The 14,993-nt window shown below is 38.8% G+C and overlaps 1 protein-coding gene across 7 annotated transcripts in view; it reads right to left on the bottom strand.

Moving 5' to 3' along the window:
• Nucleotides 1-516: 516 nt before the first annotated feature.
• The window catches only part of ABCB5 (ATP binding cassette subfamily B member 5), a 34,197-nt gene continuing 19,720 nt past the window's right edge, over nt 517-14,993 (bottom strand). For 3 of the 7 annotated variants that reach the window (XM_048068386.2, XM_048068388.2, XM_048068392.2), the window contains 12 exons: nt 13,869-14,015; nt 12,920-13,024; nt 12,075-12,152; nt 10,917-11,000; nt 8,815-9,018; nt 7,931-8,031; nt 6,372-6,512; nt 5,708-5,864; nt 3,979-4,176; nt 2,907-3,113; nt 1,770-1,916; nt 517-1,233 (listed from right to left, as the gene is read on the bottom strand). In XM_048068386.2, the coding sequence (XP_047924343.1) occupies nt 1,036-1,233; nt 1,770-1,916; nt 2,907-3,113; nt 3,979-4,176; nt 5,708-5,864; nt 6,372-6,512; nt 7,931-8,031; nt 8,815-9,018; nt 10,917-11,000; nt 12,075-12,152; nt 12,920-13,024; nt 13,869-14,015 (1,767 nt within the window). In that variant the 3' untranslated portion in view covers nt 517-1,035. Of the gene's footprint in view, nt 1,234-1,769; nt 1,917-2,906; nt 3,114-3,858; nt 4,177-5,707; nt 5,865-6,371; nt 6,513-7,930; nt 8,032-8,814; nt 9,019-10,916; nt 11,001-12,074; nt 12,153-12,919; nt 13,025-13,868; nt 14,016-14,993 lie in introns of those variants that run through there. The other 4 variants (XM_066991797.1, XM_048068389.2, XR_010829166.1 and 1 more) reach the window with 4 other exon arrangements.

Here is a 14,993-nt window from a genome sequence, read left to right as displayed (position 1 = left end):
AGCCACAAGCAAAAGCCTTGGAAAATTAAAATGCTGTAATTGGGTTTAGCTAGCCAAAAAACAGCTTCCGAGTCATACTCTTGGGCTACACAGTAGGTATTCCACAGCTGCTGAAGGAGGTAGTGCAGCATCATGAAGGATAGAGCAGGTGAATAATCTATTATAGAAAATTTGTGTAAACTTAAGTTTTTCAACACTTGAAACAAGCTTTAAAATTATTCAAAAAAAATTTTTTTTAAAGCTATTTACATTGATGATGTGAGTCCACTCCAAAGGAGCCAGCCTAGCTTTTTTTCCCCAGAAGACTTTTGAAGTTGCCCTGATGGCTGCCAAGAATCATTAAAGTCCTCGATTTAAAAATACTAAAAAAACAATGGTATATTTTATGTTAATTTATCTCTATATGGAAGGTTTGCTACTTTGCTACAATTATTGTCTGAAATAAGATATTGAATCCCCAAGAAATGTGTGAAATTGTATCAGTAATGTGGTAAAAAAACAAACACAAACACTCCCTTCTCTCTCAATTTAATAGGAATGATTTTATTTTGAATCTCATCTGTGAGAATCAACAGTTATTAGATAATCAAGAAAACTTTATGGCTGCATTTGGTTGGTGAAGAAAACCCAGGGACAAGCATAAATACCAGCCCTCTGCTTAACCATGACACTTAGTCGCTGTCACACTCTTGTACCAATGTGCAAGAGTCTGTGCCAATTTTATGGGTCAGGGTTTGAAGGGCCAGAAAGACCTGGGTACCCCACCAGAACCAGTAGAATGGATGAGACCAGTCCAGATATGGCTCTCTCCTGATCAAGCGATGCCTACAAATGCCCAGCAGATTCAGACCTTGGGATGCCCCCATGCACCTACCACTCCTGGGCATGCACTGCTCATTTCCCCAGGTACATGGGCCAAAGATTACAACAGGTAGAGCAACCAGTCCTTGTTCCATCATGGCAGATACAGCCAGCATTACTTCTCTGTAAGCTTTTTTTTTCCTCCAGGAAAATGTGAAAAAAGTCCGAACAGCACTAAGTAGAGACTTGTGCATTTACAAGGGCATAGTAGTGTCCTTCCTTTGCCAGTAACTGGCTGTGGGTGCCCTGCTCCACCACCCTGCCATTCTGGATCACTGCAATGATGTCTGCATTCTGTATGGTCGTCAGGCGATGAGCAATTATGATGCAGGTTCGACCTTGCCGGGCATTATCCAGAGCTTTCTGAACAATCTGCACACAGATGTGAAAATGCTGTTAGCACCTGGAGAGCCTCACTTGTAGGAACCACACTTGATTTCTTACTCTTTGTTATCACCTCAGTATATCTCCTATAGATAGAAAGTCAGTGCATATGAGACACCCTTGCTCAACAGGGTTTTGCTTTGAGGCCAGTCAGACTTGTCACTGAAAATTGGTTCTTGTGCATTCAGGTTGGAACAGAACACAAATTCAGTATTTACTATCAAATACAGCTAACACGAACACTACTGAGGAGTTATCTTTCCGAGGTCTTTTTTATAATGTTGCTGGTTATTATATGGCTTTTTTTTTTTTTTTTTAAACTTTCTTAATAGATATGCACAGCTTCCTGCTGTCTTTAAATTCAAAACTTGCAAACGGAAAAGCTACTGACATACACCTGCCTGGTTGTTTCATAGCTGAGCACCTGCAACACTTTATGTTGATTTCTCTTAAAATTTTATCCTACAGAAAATAACTAGCCATGTATATAGACATAAGTAGTTCATGTAATGTTCACTACTCACCTTTTCACTTTCTGTGTCAAGTGCAGAAGTAGCTTCGTCCAGAAGTAGAATGGCAGGATTACGAACCAGAGCACGGGCAATTGCTATTCTTTGTTTTTGACCTCCAGAAAGTTGTGTTCCTTTCTCACCCACCCGGGTATTATATTTCTGGATATTAAAAATGAAGAGGGGTGAAAAATAAATAATAATCCTGAGAATACTCTTAGAGAAAGGAGAGAAATATTAGAAAAGTAGAATTTTATGTGTAGCTATAAAAATAATCAGGTATTTCCATGATGAAAGTAAAGAAAAGTACAAATGGTTTTAATAGAGTTGAGGTGCTTATAAAACCTTAAGTATAAACAGTTATATATAAGCCACATGTTTATACCTGGTCAGAAAATTTACTTCCCCAAAGATTAGAGTACTGCCAGTAATAGGGGTAAGGTGTCCAGACATTTGGCCATGAGTGTATGACCGTAAGAGTAACCATATATTTAATGTTTCCTGACATATACATTATGGACTTGATCTGTGTTACTTGTGAGTAACAATACAAAATCCCAAACATCATTAGTAGTAAGAAAAATGCAGTATTTTTCAGCATCATTACATCATTTTCAGTTACGCAGAACTACAGCGAAAACAAACCATCAAAGCATTTTTTCTTGCTAGAAACAAGTTCTTGGCAGGCATGAAGGTTAAATGCCACGTCATTCACTTTTGATTTATCAGCACGTGTTATTTTAAGAATCACTCCCTATGCATGCACATCCAATTAGAAATAAAGCATTTAGTTTTACTGAAATACTCTAAGATGAATTTTTCTAAAACAACTTGAGAAGTTTCAGATGTAAAAGGAAAAAAATATTAAAAATTGAGGACATGAGGACATATTTGTATGCAGTGTCCTCATTTTTTCCACTCATTCTCCTTTGTCTACCGCTATATTAATTGGAACATCGACTTTTGTTTTGAACAATTTAACAGGGATTTTAAAAACTTATCACACATACTGAAATTTTTAAGCATCAATTCTGTATTTTCTCATTTTAAAGTGTGCACTTAACTCTGATCTATATAAGCACATTGCCTAGATTTCTCCATGCCACTCCAAATATCTAATTGTGCTGTGAAGAGAAGACCACCATCTCTTACCTCTGGCAATTTTTCAATGAAGGCATGAATATTTGCTGCTTTAGCTGCTGCTTCAATTTCCTCCTGACTAACAACCCTACTGTTGTCTCCATATTGAATATTTTCCGCAATGCTGCAGTCAAACAAAATAGGCTCCTGTGACACCAGACCCAGCTTGGACCTCAGCCATTGTAAATGCAAAGATTTAGTATCAAATCCATCTGCTAACTAGAAAGAGCAACAGAAAAATGATGCCAAGTTGACTACAGAGCTCATCCAGAGATACAGAGTGTAAATAGGAAACGAATTGTAACAGGAAACCTGTTATGTGTTAGATTTCCAGCTGAAATCAAGTACATTTTTCATGCAAAGTGGAACTGAACCAACAGTATAGATAAATATTTCCTTTCATTAGTTTTTAATTTCGTGTGTTTTCACTTCTATTTCCTAGCAAACAGAAGCACGGAGCACACATCACACGGGCTGTTCCTGCAATCCTTCCAGCCCTGCAGAACCGAAACAGTACTGGGAAACTTTACACATAAAAAACATCCCTAAGATGCTGCATGCAACAACTTTAGCTCAATCTTAAAACCTCCAAGAAAGTTTTCTTGGACCTTCTACACATATTGTTAGCAATGCATCAAAAAGCCCATTGCACCCTTCTGACAGTGACACAGTAACATCCTGTGGGATTACATTTGTATTGTCTGAAGCACATATCTGTGTCTCTAATGTGTGAATTCATATTATGAGAGGACTCATACACCATCAAGCAAGTGATATGAGTGTTATGCACCCGTGTGACCATGTTGTGAGCAGCTTTGGGGAGGCAATGCAGTCTGAAACCATTATTTTCAGTGGTATCTCTGCCCTGAGCACACAGGTGCCAGTGCTGGCCTAGTAATGCACAGGGGCAGGCAGTGACAGGGGTCTTGAGGTTGTTTACAGCTGCAACCTCAGTAGCCCATACCTCTGAAAGAGGCAGCTCTCCAGAGATATTGCCAGGATTGTTTAAGGCCTCTGGAACTCTGGAAGATAAGGAGTTCAGTAGATTCAACAATTATTAATAGCCACACAAATCTATTTTTACCACTTGTCCTTCTGCAGGGTCATAAAATCTCTCCAGGAGCTGAATGGATGTGCTTTTGCCACAGCCACTGCTTCCTACTAATGCCAGAGTCTGTCCTTTGTTAACCTTCACAGTGAGTCCTTGCAAAACTTGAACTTCTGGCCTTGTTGGATATACAAAATTGATGTTTCTGAATTCAATGTTGCCTTCAAAATTACTCTGAAAAAAACAGAGTTCACATGATTATATTAGCATTTAGTAGCTTCAACTAAAATAACCAAGTGTTAAATGAGAGCTGACATAGACGTTTGGGATGGTGTTTTTGAAATCACTTTTGATGTTCTTTACAATTACATATTGGACTGCATTCAGTATTGTTATTTATGATACAACCTCCAGATGCAAATCACTAGATCCTTTGGATTTTTCTGCATCTCTCTCCTGTATTTATTTTTCATTTCAACTTTTGAAGGATTATCTTTATGTCACAGAAATAATGTTAATATTTTTCATTTGTGATGCACTTAGTCGAGGCGCTTCTACTACAGCATTTGCTTTCTTGACTGCATGTTCTGAGTAGCATGATTTGAATGAATAAACCACAAGGTCACGATCAGATATTAAGGTAACAGAGCTAAACTCTTTAGCAGATAATTTACAAGTATGCAGGACAAGATGTGTTTTAAAAAGTAACAGCAGTTATTAATCAGCTAGACAGACAGATTTCTAAGCACAAGTGGAAGAAAGGGGGCATGCAGTAAGACATTGCCTATTGTTTGGGGCAGGAGCCAGCCCCATGTAAACAGCAGCACTAGCACAGCTGCTGAAGATCTAATTTAAGGGCCTCAAATCTTTCCTTTGCTGAAGTTACAAGTCACAAGTGTTGCTCATGTTTGAGTCTGGTCTATAATAGAAATACTTAGTTTCAAGTTTAATTTTACCAAGGACCTTCTACTAAATCTTTTGAAGTCTGTGCCTGAGGGCTCTGGTTCAAGAATATAAATAAGCATGATCCTAACTATAAAGGTTGAAAACCCCGTGTAAGAGCTTAAAGTTAATGAAACCAGATTATAGTTGCCTGAGTAGTGGCTACCACCTAACACCTACAAGGGGTTTCATTTTGAACTGGATGCACAAACGTAATCCTTCCAGATCATGTCAAGTTTCTGCGTGAAATGCTTCCAGTTTAAGTGCCAAGATCAGTCTCCTTAATGACAATGATGGTTTAAAAGTGAGATATTTTAAACCTCTAGAGTAAAACAGATTATTCATTAGGTTAGTTCTGAATTCTCAAGAGCACATTTTTACTTGTGAGAGTTTCCACAGTTGTAAGAGGACGGATTTTGGCAATACTCTTCTGTCTCTAAAAGAACTTTCACTTGTCTACAAAAAACAGCAGTAAAGTGCATTTGGATTTTATTTCTCCCATAAACCCTTACAAAGACAATGCAACTGTGAGTGGAACTGACATTGTCAGTGTTTTCCTGAAACCACTTAAAATGTGGGCAAGCTGAATAAAAAATCATTTTGAGTTCATTCAGAGCAAAGCTTTGAAGGCTATACACTTCTGACCGAAAAGTGGGAATAATATGGTCCATTAAAATAAAAAAGGCAAAATAACAAGGCAGTACTATTATTTTATAGTGTCTGTCTTCAGTGACACCCTACAAATATGAAACCATGTAAATACAGTTGTAGACAATAAAGCATTACTAAGTAGTTATATAAAGGTTTTTCTGAAAAATCTTACCAATTTTTCACCTTCTTCACTGTAACTGTCAATTTGAGGTTTTCTGTCCAAAAGAAGAAAGATTCTTTGAGCTGAAATTCTAGCTTTACCATAATCTGGTGCCAGGGAAGCAGACTGACCAACATTCATAGCTGCAAATATGACAGAAGAGAAGACTCTAAAAACAAAAGACAAAGCATCATTTGCTTCTGGTGGAACATTTTTTTTTTCTTTACATGTAAAACAAACCCTCAAAATAAAGTTTTCAGCATCTTTAGATTATGACATTTCTAGAGCTCCTTTTCCTCCCTTCTCCCCTCCTCCCCTCCACCCCCCCCAATATCATAGAGTATTAGAAAAAAAAACTATTTGTTGCTACTTTATAGGTAAGTAGTATAGGTTAGTGTCATGTCATTTGTCCGCGTAAAACCCTCTGCCTGGAAGGAATGTCAAACTGCAAAGACCCCTCCAGAGACAGTGCACTGAGCACGGTCACATGCTTGCTGCTTCACTGCCCAAATACACACCTTTTCCCAAAACAGCCCTTCTGCTCAAACTGCACTCCCAACCAGACTGCAGATTCCTTAGTCTCCACACCCCATTACCTCTGTAATTAGATTAAATTTAGCATGCATTTAAATCACTATCCCATGTATCCATCTTTACCTTCACAAACTATACTCACATAAACACATTTTCAAAGTTGCTCAAACAATGGGCAATGAGCCATGCCCCAAATCTGAAGACTGCTGCATTAACAAAGTAGTTTGCAGACTGAGCTACTCCATAGGTAAATCCATAGAAAGGGGCTTTTGTTAGAGAATCTCTGATAAAGGAAGAAGACTTTCTGTAAATAACTCATAAAATAGAAACAGCAAACACTGGCTTGGGGATGGCCAACTTTCTGGGTTAAGGTTTCCAAGGAACACAGCTCTCCCCCTGAAACCACATCAGATAACCCAGAACATGCACACACTCACAAACCACCCCTGCCTGACCCTAAAAACACCATGCCTCGTGACATGGAACTGCCCTTAGGACAGAAAATTAGAGCAATGAGATCCTTCGTCCTCAGTTATGCTATCCTGAATCTCTCCCTTTGCTTTTCTACAGCAGGGCAGGTCACTGGAGCAGATAAAAAACACATTTTAATAACTACCATATATGACCCAGCTTATTAAGAAAACAGGCAGGCTTCAGCCCAGCTTTAAGAGCTGCCTGCGGGCTTCCGGCAGGTCTTCCCATCCAAGCAGAGACATCTCATCTCAATTCGAAGCAGGGACATATTGTTGGGTTTCCCCTCAGGGATTTAGACTAAGCCTCTCTTTCTCAATCTGTCCTTCTGGAGAAGTTTCATTTTGTGTAGCTAATTGAATGCAGACTGAATCAGAGTCAGGAGGACTCTCTGCCCTTGTGGTTTAGGATGCTCTCTCTGAAGGAATGGAGATCTCCTTTCCAATCTGAGCAGTAAATCAGAGACTTTTGATAGTCCAGGCAAGCATCCTGCCTATATCCTGGGTAATGCTAGTTTACCAGATACTGAATTTTAATACTGGTTTGTATGAGGGTAGGGTTTTTTTTTTTTTTCATCTTTTTCCATCTTTTTTTTTTCCTTCCACCTTTTCCATCTTTTACATTTTCACCTTGAAGGAGGAAAGAAACAAATCAGATTTTAGGCTATTTTATTTAAATAAAATGGGGTTAGAAAAATCTGGCAGCCCTGGTGGTTTGAATGCATTTCAGCAGAGACAAAAAAGTCAGTCAAAGATAGTGGGTCAAACAAGGGAAATGCATGAAGTTCATTTTGAGGTTTCAATATCACATGAGTGGAATCAAGCTGGTTTATGTTATAATGGGTGTGGTATGGGAGTTAACTGTCCGTTCCTGAGTTAACAAGTATTAATCCAACATGCTGAAATTGAGTGAATAGATGTCCTATATTCTATGTATACGCAAGCAAACAATATTCTGTAAAATATGAGGAAAATGAATTTTTATAAAATATTTGCATAATGAAAATGCAATTCCTGCAAATGTGTGTTATTTTTTTTTAATCTCCTCTAAACTCTGCATTCAAGAAAGCATGTTAAAATACACCAAGTGAACAAGTTTCAAGCCTATAGAAAAGGTTATTGATACCCTTCCTAATCTTGTGGGTATTGGACAGTTTGCAAGAAGTATTTTTACAATAAATCTGAAAGACTAAACTGTTCAAAGGACAGAATTAAAGAAAAAAGATCCTACCTATATGGACCATTCAAACTTGTTACGTATTTTTCATAAAATGCTTCTTCCCTTGTCAGCGAAGCTACAGTTCTTATATTTTCAACTGATTCTGTTGAAATCTAAATTGGGAGATAAAAGGTAAGAGGTAATATCTTACACCTGAAATCTACAGTATATCTCCTAAATACTTGAGTTCTTCTCTAACATTTATTAGTTTAGATCAGAAAGCATGTACTTAAGAAAAGAGATTGAGGTCTGTTATCTCTGGGAAGGAAAGCCCAGAACAATGATGTTACTCATCCCAAGGTCACAAGGCAAGGGGAGTCTGAAGCCAAAGTATTTGAATTTTGAACCTTTACATCAGGATGTAGGAAGTGTCAGTCTCTGCCCTATCCCATAGGTTGGGATCCAAATAAAATACTATTTAATAAAATAAGAATAAACCTCAATCATCTAGACACAGCTTATTCTTTTGCATGGATTACTTCTGTCTCCTTGAAAAGCAGTATCAGGTAAACAAAGGCAGCACCCTAACTCTTGAGCATGTTAAGAGTTTGCATTTTGTGACAGAATGAAGAAGCAGTTGTGTCAGGGCTTCGTGGCTCAGCCCTGCAACACTTCTGGCTACAGCACAGGCCCAAAACATAGCAGTACTGTTACAGCTGTCGCTGCCCAGAAATCTGCTACAGAGGCATTCAAATGCATTTTTATAGCCCAATTTACAGATGTTTTGTGTTATCTATGTTTTGCTTTTCTTGAGGATATATAAACATTTCCTTCATCCCCCCACCCTGTCCTGTCCTCTCCCCCCTTCATTTATTTTGGATAATTGAGTCAGCTGTAATGTTGTCCTTAAAAGTGATCTCACACCAAAACCCTGTACTTAGAATTGGAGAACTTACTCTTCCAGCCTCTTCCAAAGCTTTTTGATCTTTTGCTGCATGACCAGACACAGAGCTAACACTTGCAGCATTTGTAGCAATAACGAAAGGAATGCAGGCCAGGATAAGCAAAGTCAACTGCCAGCCGTACACAAAAGCAATAATGATGGCAGTCAGAAGGGTAAAGACCGTCATAGTCATCAGTCCAAGTCGGCTTCCAGTTGCCTAAGAAAAATCCAGAAACCCCAAAATATCCATCATTAGGTTTTCTTTTTGCTAGTTATATCACCACTTGAAATCACTATTTACTTGAGGCCAACAGTTCAGCTGGAAAACTAAATCATGCATGGTCATGTGCACTGACATTGTGCATGTACTTATGTAACTGTTCCTCGACATTCCTCTATCTGCCAGCGTTCAGGCCTTCAAGTGAGGTTAAAGATGTCTAGAAAGTTGGTCATGGCAGTTGTATAACATATATCCGAGACTTTCTTTGCTACCTGAGGCACATGAAACTGTGGCCACTGTTGTAAGGCGGCAGGTTGGGCGCACAACAGTAGGCAAGAGGAGCTTCATTCTAATGACAGCCATCCGTTAACCCATCCCACCAACAGGAGTGTGACTATACATCTTCAAGTTCTTGCATTGCTTCATCTAACATTTTTCTGGGAACCCAACCTCATTTTGGCCACCCTGCAAAAATGCTTCATCTCAGCAAGGCTAATGAGTGGAAAAGATTAACTTGTACTGAAGAACTCCTATCTCCTCCCAGCCTGTATAACCTTTACATGGAGAGCTTTCAAAACGAGAGATGAGTAGTATCCAGCATCAGGGTGGGCTCTGACGTGCAGTAGAAAAGGTCTGAAAACAGCCCTGTGGAAATAGCTCGTCTTCCAACATTTGGCTTGATGGAAAAAAACAAAAATCCTTGGGCAGGAAACAAAATTCCTCTCTTTTGCCAGAGACTTTCCTGCCCTAAAAAGACTTTTCTTGTTCAATACAATTTAAAATAGTAATAATTAAACCAATGCCAAGGTGAATTACTGCCATATGTTCCAGGGGCTGCACATAAAGATGAATTTGGAAACTTCAGCCAGCACAGCGTGAGGCATGGCACTTACTGACACTAGCGCTTCAGAGAACACAATAGCCTTGGAGAGCAATTCATGCCCTTGGTTGGCTTTTATAGTTAGAGGACCCAATGCATCCCCTTTTTCTATTTCTGCCCTGCATGATGATGTAGTTCAATGCCACTGAAGCAAACTGCAAATTTGAAAGATGCAAATGATTAAATTTTTTCAAAGACTCTTTTCTCACTACCAGCCCATAAGAAAAGAGGACAGAGGACTGAAAGAAACAAACAATATCTACTGAGAATGAAAAATGAAGAGATTAAAGGGTTTTTGATTTACACATCTGAAGGAAACAAAACCATCTTAAAATGAAACAGCCAACCTTTCCCTTGCAAGTCCTGCAGTATTTTTTTTTCCAGGGAATGCTAATGAGATGAGCAGTAGGTGGAACCGTGCACAATTTGCCATATTCTTCTGCCAGCATCGAGTGGCCACTTCTCCAGTATCAGCCCTTTGAGTCATCTCCTCCCTTGGGTATTGCCCTCTAGGGTGTTCTTTATTAATGCCATAACATTTCTTTGTTTGGCCTTCTTGTGTATGAAGCACATTTGGTAGGGGATAGGAAGAATTCTCTTCATTAAGGCCAGTAAGAGTCTGCCTCATCTGCAGATGCAGCTTTCATGGCACCCTGATGATACACATCATAGGGTGCAAACACCTGAGGTCCACTAATTCTGGTCCCCAGTGCATACACAGATTCCATTTTGCACAGTGACGTAGTAGTCTACAATTATATGTTTAGCTTAGAGACTTGCAGAGAGGGAAATGAAAGGTACATAAATATCTGTGGGATTTTCTATAGTTTTCAAATTATCAGCTTTAAGTCTTGCTCAAAGTGTCAGCAACATGCTATTTAAATGCATCTGTCAGTCTGTAGGGGTTGATTTACTACCCTGTCTTCTGAAATAATGTCAGTCTTCCTTGCAAATGGCTTTTATGTTTCTAAAGAAAAATATTTTAAAAAATAAACACAAAAAACAATCAACATACCCCTTTGACTTGGGAAGCATCTGTAGCAAGTCGAGTTAACAGAACGCCAACAGCATTTTTCTGATCATCGTACCATCCAATCTCCTGTAAGAAAAAAGTTAGTAATTTTTGCTTTACAAAGTTACATGTTCTTATCGTATTTCAGATTTATCAGGTTTGCTAGTAAAATGAATAAATATTTCCAGATCAGATAGCATACAGGGAAAAGGAAGTACAAGTCAGTAACAGCTAACTGCATTATTCTTCCAAATAAAGTAAAAGAAAAAGCTTAAAGGGCACGAACAATTACATGTTCCAAGCAGAATAACAGTAGAAGTGTTATTAATGGTAATGTTTTTCTGAATGTGTCTATTTAGACAAGTTTTATTATAATCTGCTTTTACTCAGTCCTCCTTTGGGCTTGAAGAGGTTAACCATTCTCTTCTTACAAGTTACCTATTGCTTTAACTATAGAGAATGAATTGCTCATCTCTATTTGTACATAAAAGGGCCTTACTCCCTCTCTGTATCTCCAGAGACAATGAGAGTTATTTTTTAACCACTTAATTTTCCTTCTCCTAGTTCCTTTCAGGTGTTTCTATGAACATCAGGGCTCTTGCCAGCTGTCCCCAGTGGGTGCACCATGTACTAAGTCATGCATTCTTAAAAGTCCTATGCAAGTAACATGAAGTCTTATGAACTGATTAACAGGAAATATTTAATACAAGTAACTTCACTCTTCTCAAGTAATTCTTGATGCAATAGGGCAATTTGAATTTTTGCATTAGAAAGTTACCAGACTGTCTATTTAATATGGATTGCAGTACATATATTTAAATTGGAATAGCCAAACAGATAAGACTTAAGCAAGTGGAGATTAAATTTTTGGCCATCCTGCAGGAATCTGGGTACACACAAACAGCTGCAAACCATGTGCATATTAAAGTGTCAGAAATGTGCATGTTTGCAATGACGCTCCTTCAGAATTAGACTATTTGAGCTAAGTTCCATGTGACAGGAGATTTTCAGACAAGTTGTATTTTTTTCTAAGTTAGTGGTAGAAGAGAAATGTTTTTGTATTTCTTGTCTCCAGATCACACAGTTGAAATCCAACATGTACCTTGCAAGGTCTGCAAAAACCATCTGGCTCTCATGACAACCTCACTGCATAATTCATACCTGCTGAAGTAATGCTCTGAAGGACAAGGAGCGTAGTCTCATTGTTAGTATTTCCCCAGACTTCCCAAACATGAATCCCTGCAGGGGAAAAACAGTCACATTTTCTCATTTGATGCTTCATCTCTGTTTATAAAGCCACACAATAAAAGCAATTACACCAAAAAGTCTCCTACAACCCTCTGCACATATGCAAGTTTTGGGAAGAGTGCCATTAACATTCCTGGAACCTGAAACTCTTTTCCTACAGAAAGGGAACAACATGACAAAGAAGGCAGGAGCTTTGTTGTAATGCCTTATTCACATGCCTCAACAGCTTTGGAGGATAAATTGGCCTATATAGTTGTTGACCTCTATTCCAACCACTACCAGAGACATCCACTCGCAGCAGTCATACCAACACACTTTATGGGATGGACATCAATATGCAATATTTCCTGAAAGCTGCAAAACAGTAGTAAGAGGACAGCAAATGATGGAATTTGTTTGATGGTATGGCCCTTTCAGAAAGCCATTTTATATTTACTTTGGCAAGAGTCTACAGACTGTCAGTTATAAATGTTGGTCTTTGACTTTTATGGTCTAACCCTCAGCTTTGGTTTCAGTCATGCTGAATTGACATTGCCTTCAGTGGAGCCATGCTTATTTAGATCAATAGAAAACATGGCCATATATTTAAGTAAATACATCAATAAAAATCAGGCATCTCAGGAAGAACCCTTGCACTTGTGCATGTGTTTGTAAGCTCTGACTGGTGCTTTGGCTTCTCAAACTGCACTGATACAAGTTATACCTGCAGCCTGCTGGTGAGTTAAGAACTTCCAACATTTCAGCGTAGTGACACTTACTTGGATTATGTACGCAGCTAAAGTAATCACTCCAAGTAAAAGAAACATTAGAGAAAGAACCAAAGTGTTTTTACTCCTCTTTTCTGCATCTGTTTCTTGAAAAGCCTGTGCAAGGAAAAAAATAAATAAAAATGGAGTATACAGACAGTGACTGCCAGCTGCATAAACCAACTTTCATCTCAAGAAACATGTCTACTTTGATTTCTCGTAACATATATTCTGGATCCTGAAACCAGCCTGCACTCAACTTCCTGTTGAAAGCTAGAACGCAGTCCAGCTTTCTATTTAGCCTATATCTCACTAACTACTTTCCCCAGCTCCAACTATTCCTCCTTTCCTCTACTAGTCAGGTGCAGTCACACTGGGATCTACCTCTAGAGGGTCACTAACTTTTACTCATTTTTCATTGGATTTGTCTGATGGAGAGACAGGATCCACCACTCATCAATCTGCTTGGAAATCCTATCACCCTCCTTTATGATCTGATTCCAGTCTTCTCCAAGACAATACTCTGTCATCCTACTTCTGCGCTGACAACTTTCAAACAATTTGGGGTAGGAAATGCATGGGAGACTACTTAACCCTTACATCATGGGAAATACAGAAGCAATTGTTTACAAAGTCCGATTGTCAGTGCCTTTTAGAATTATCTTAGCTGTCTTTGAAGAATCAGAGAAAACAACAACAAACAAACAAAAACCCACAAAAATACCAGCACCCAGCCTCCAGAGGCAGTGAGGGATGCAATTCTGACACGGCAGGGATGTAATTCTGTTGTCTAAACATGCAGCTAACGCCTTTCTACATGCTGTTGGGCATCTGAGACACCTTTAGAGGTGTCAGGAAACCTACACTTATACAAGTGAATCCCACCTAATCTTGCATAGAGGGAACTGTCTGAACATGAATGAAGCTCAGGATTGCAGTGTCCATTTGTGAAAAAACTCACCCCAATGATTTTTCCAAATATAACAGCAAATGCAGGATGGACCCCACCTGAGATGGCAGCAGCAATCACTCCCAGCAGTACATACAGCCACTCAGGTTTGTTCAGAGCCAGGATTCTCGAGTAAGGCACAGCAGGGAGATTTTCTTCCTACAAAAGAAAAAAAAAGGAAGGCTGCAAGTTTTCCTTGGAAAGTTGCAAAACATGAAAATCCTCAGGCAGCAGGAGTTCATTAGGCTTTGAGTAGTGATCTGTCTTTGTAAACTACTGAAAGCCCTCTCTGTGCACTCCAAGTGAGCAAACATATTGGAGAACTGCAGCTTTGCTGTTCCATACTCCAGAACTTCAACAGCACTGTAAAAGTTCGGAGGCAAAGATTTAATAAAAGGCTAAGTCATGAGGGGTGAATGAGGGCCAGTGCACTTCATTGAAAGTTGGACAGAGCTGGTCACCATGAATGGCAAATTTAACACTTGCATCATTATAAAGAACTAAAAGTCTCACTGTTTAGAGCCCAGAAAAAAATCCCTCCAGTTCAGCTAAATGCTAGTGGGTTGGCAATAATATAATTGAGCATAGATGTCATCTTTCTCTTTTGCAAACTATAGCTTGTGCATTGTTACCAAGAGCATAAAAGAGGCATATGTAACAGTGAGTTAGCCTGTATCTCCTTTGAGATTACAAAAAAATGTCCTGTTCTACTTTAATAATTTATTCAAGTGTCTGTGCCTCCACAGAGGGAGTTCTGGAAAAGCAAAAAGTGAAAACATTGGAAGTGAGACAAAATATTAGGCAGGATTATAAGTACATTGCTCTTGCTTCCTGGTTATTTTATCCCATGCTTCAGATGCTGAATTAGGGTGGCTAAGCTTTAGCCATAAAAGTGGGTTGAACTTTTTGAAATAATTACAACAGCTAGACACTTGATTTCTCTCTTTTTTCCCCCCCGTGTGTATGAAGGTAATGAATACTTAAGTCATAAGCATGAGCATCCACTACTTCCTCTAATGAGGTCTTAAACTGTACAAATACACAGATAAAAAGTATTTTTTGAAGTTGTATAACTCTTAGTGATAATAGGAATGGATCCAGTTCCTTCATACTGTTCAATGTATTAGTTGGAATCTG

The sequence above is a fragment of the Anser cygnoides genome, chromosome 2 (assembly GCF_040182565.1).
Source record: "Anser cygnoides isolate HZ-2024a breed goose chromosome 2, Taihu_goose_T2T_genome, whole genome shotgun sequence".
Taxonomy (NCBI): domain Eukaryota; kingdom Metazoa; phylum Chordata; class Aves; order Anseriformes; family Anatidae; genus Anser; species Anser cygnoides.
The sequence above is the reverse complement of the archived record's forward strand: the minus strand, read 5'-3'. Positions and strand labels throughout refer to the sequence as shown.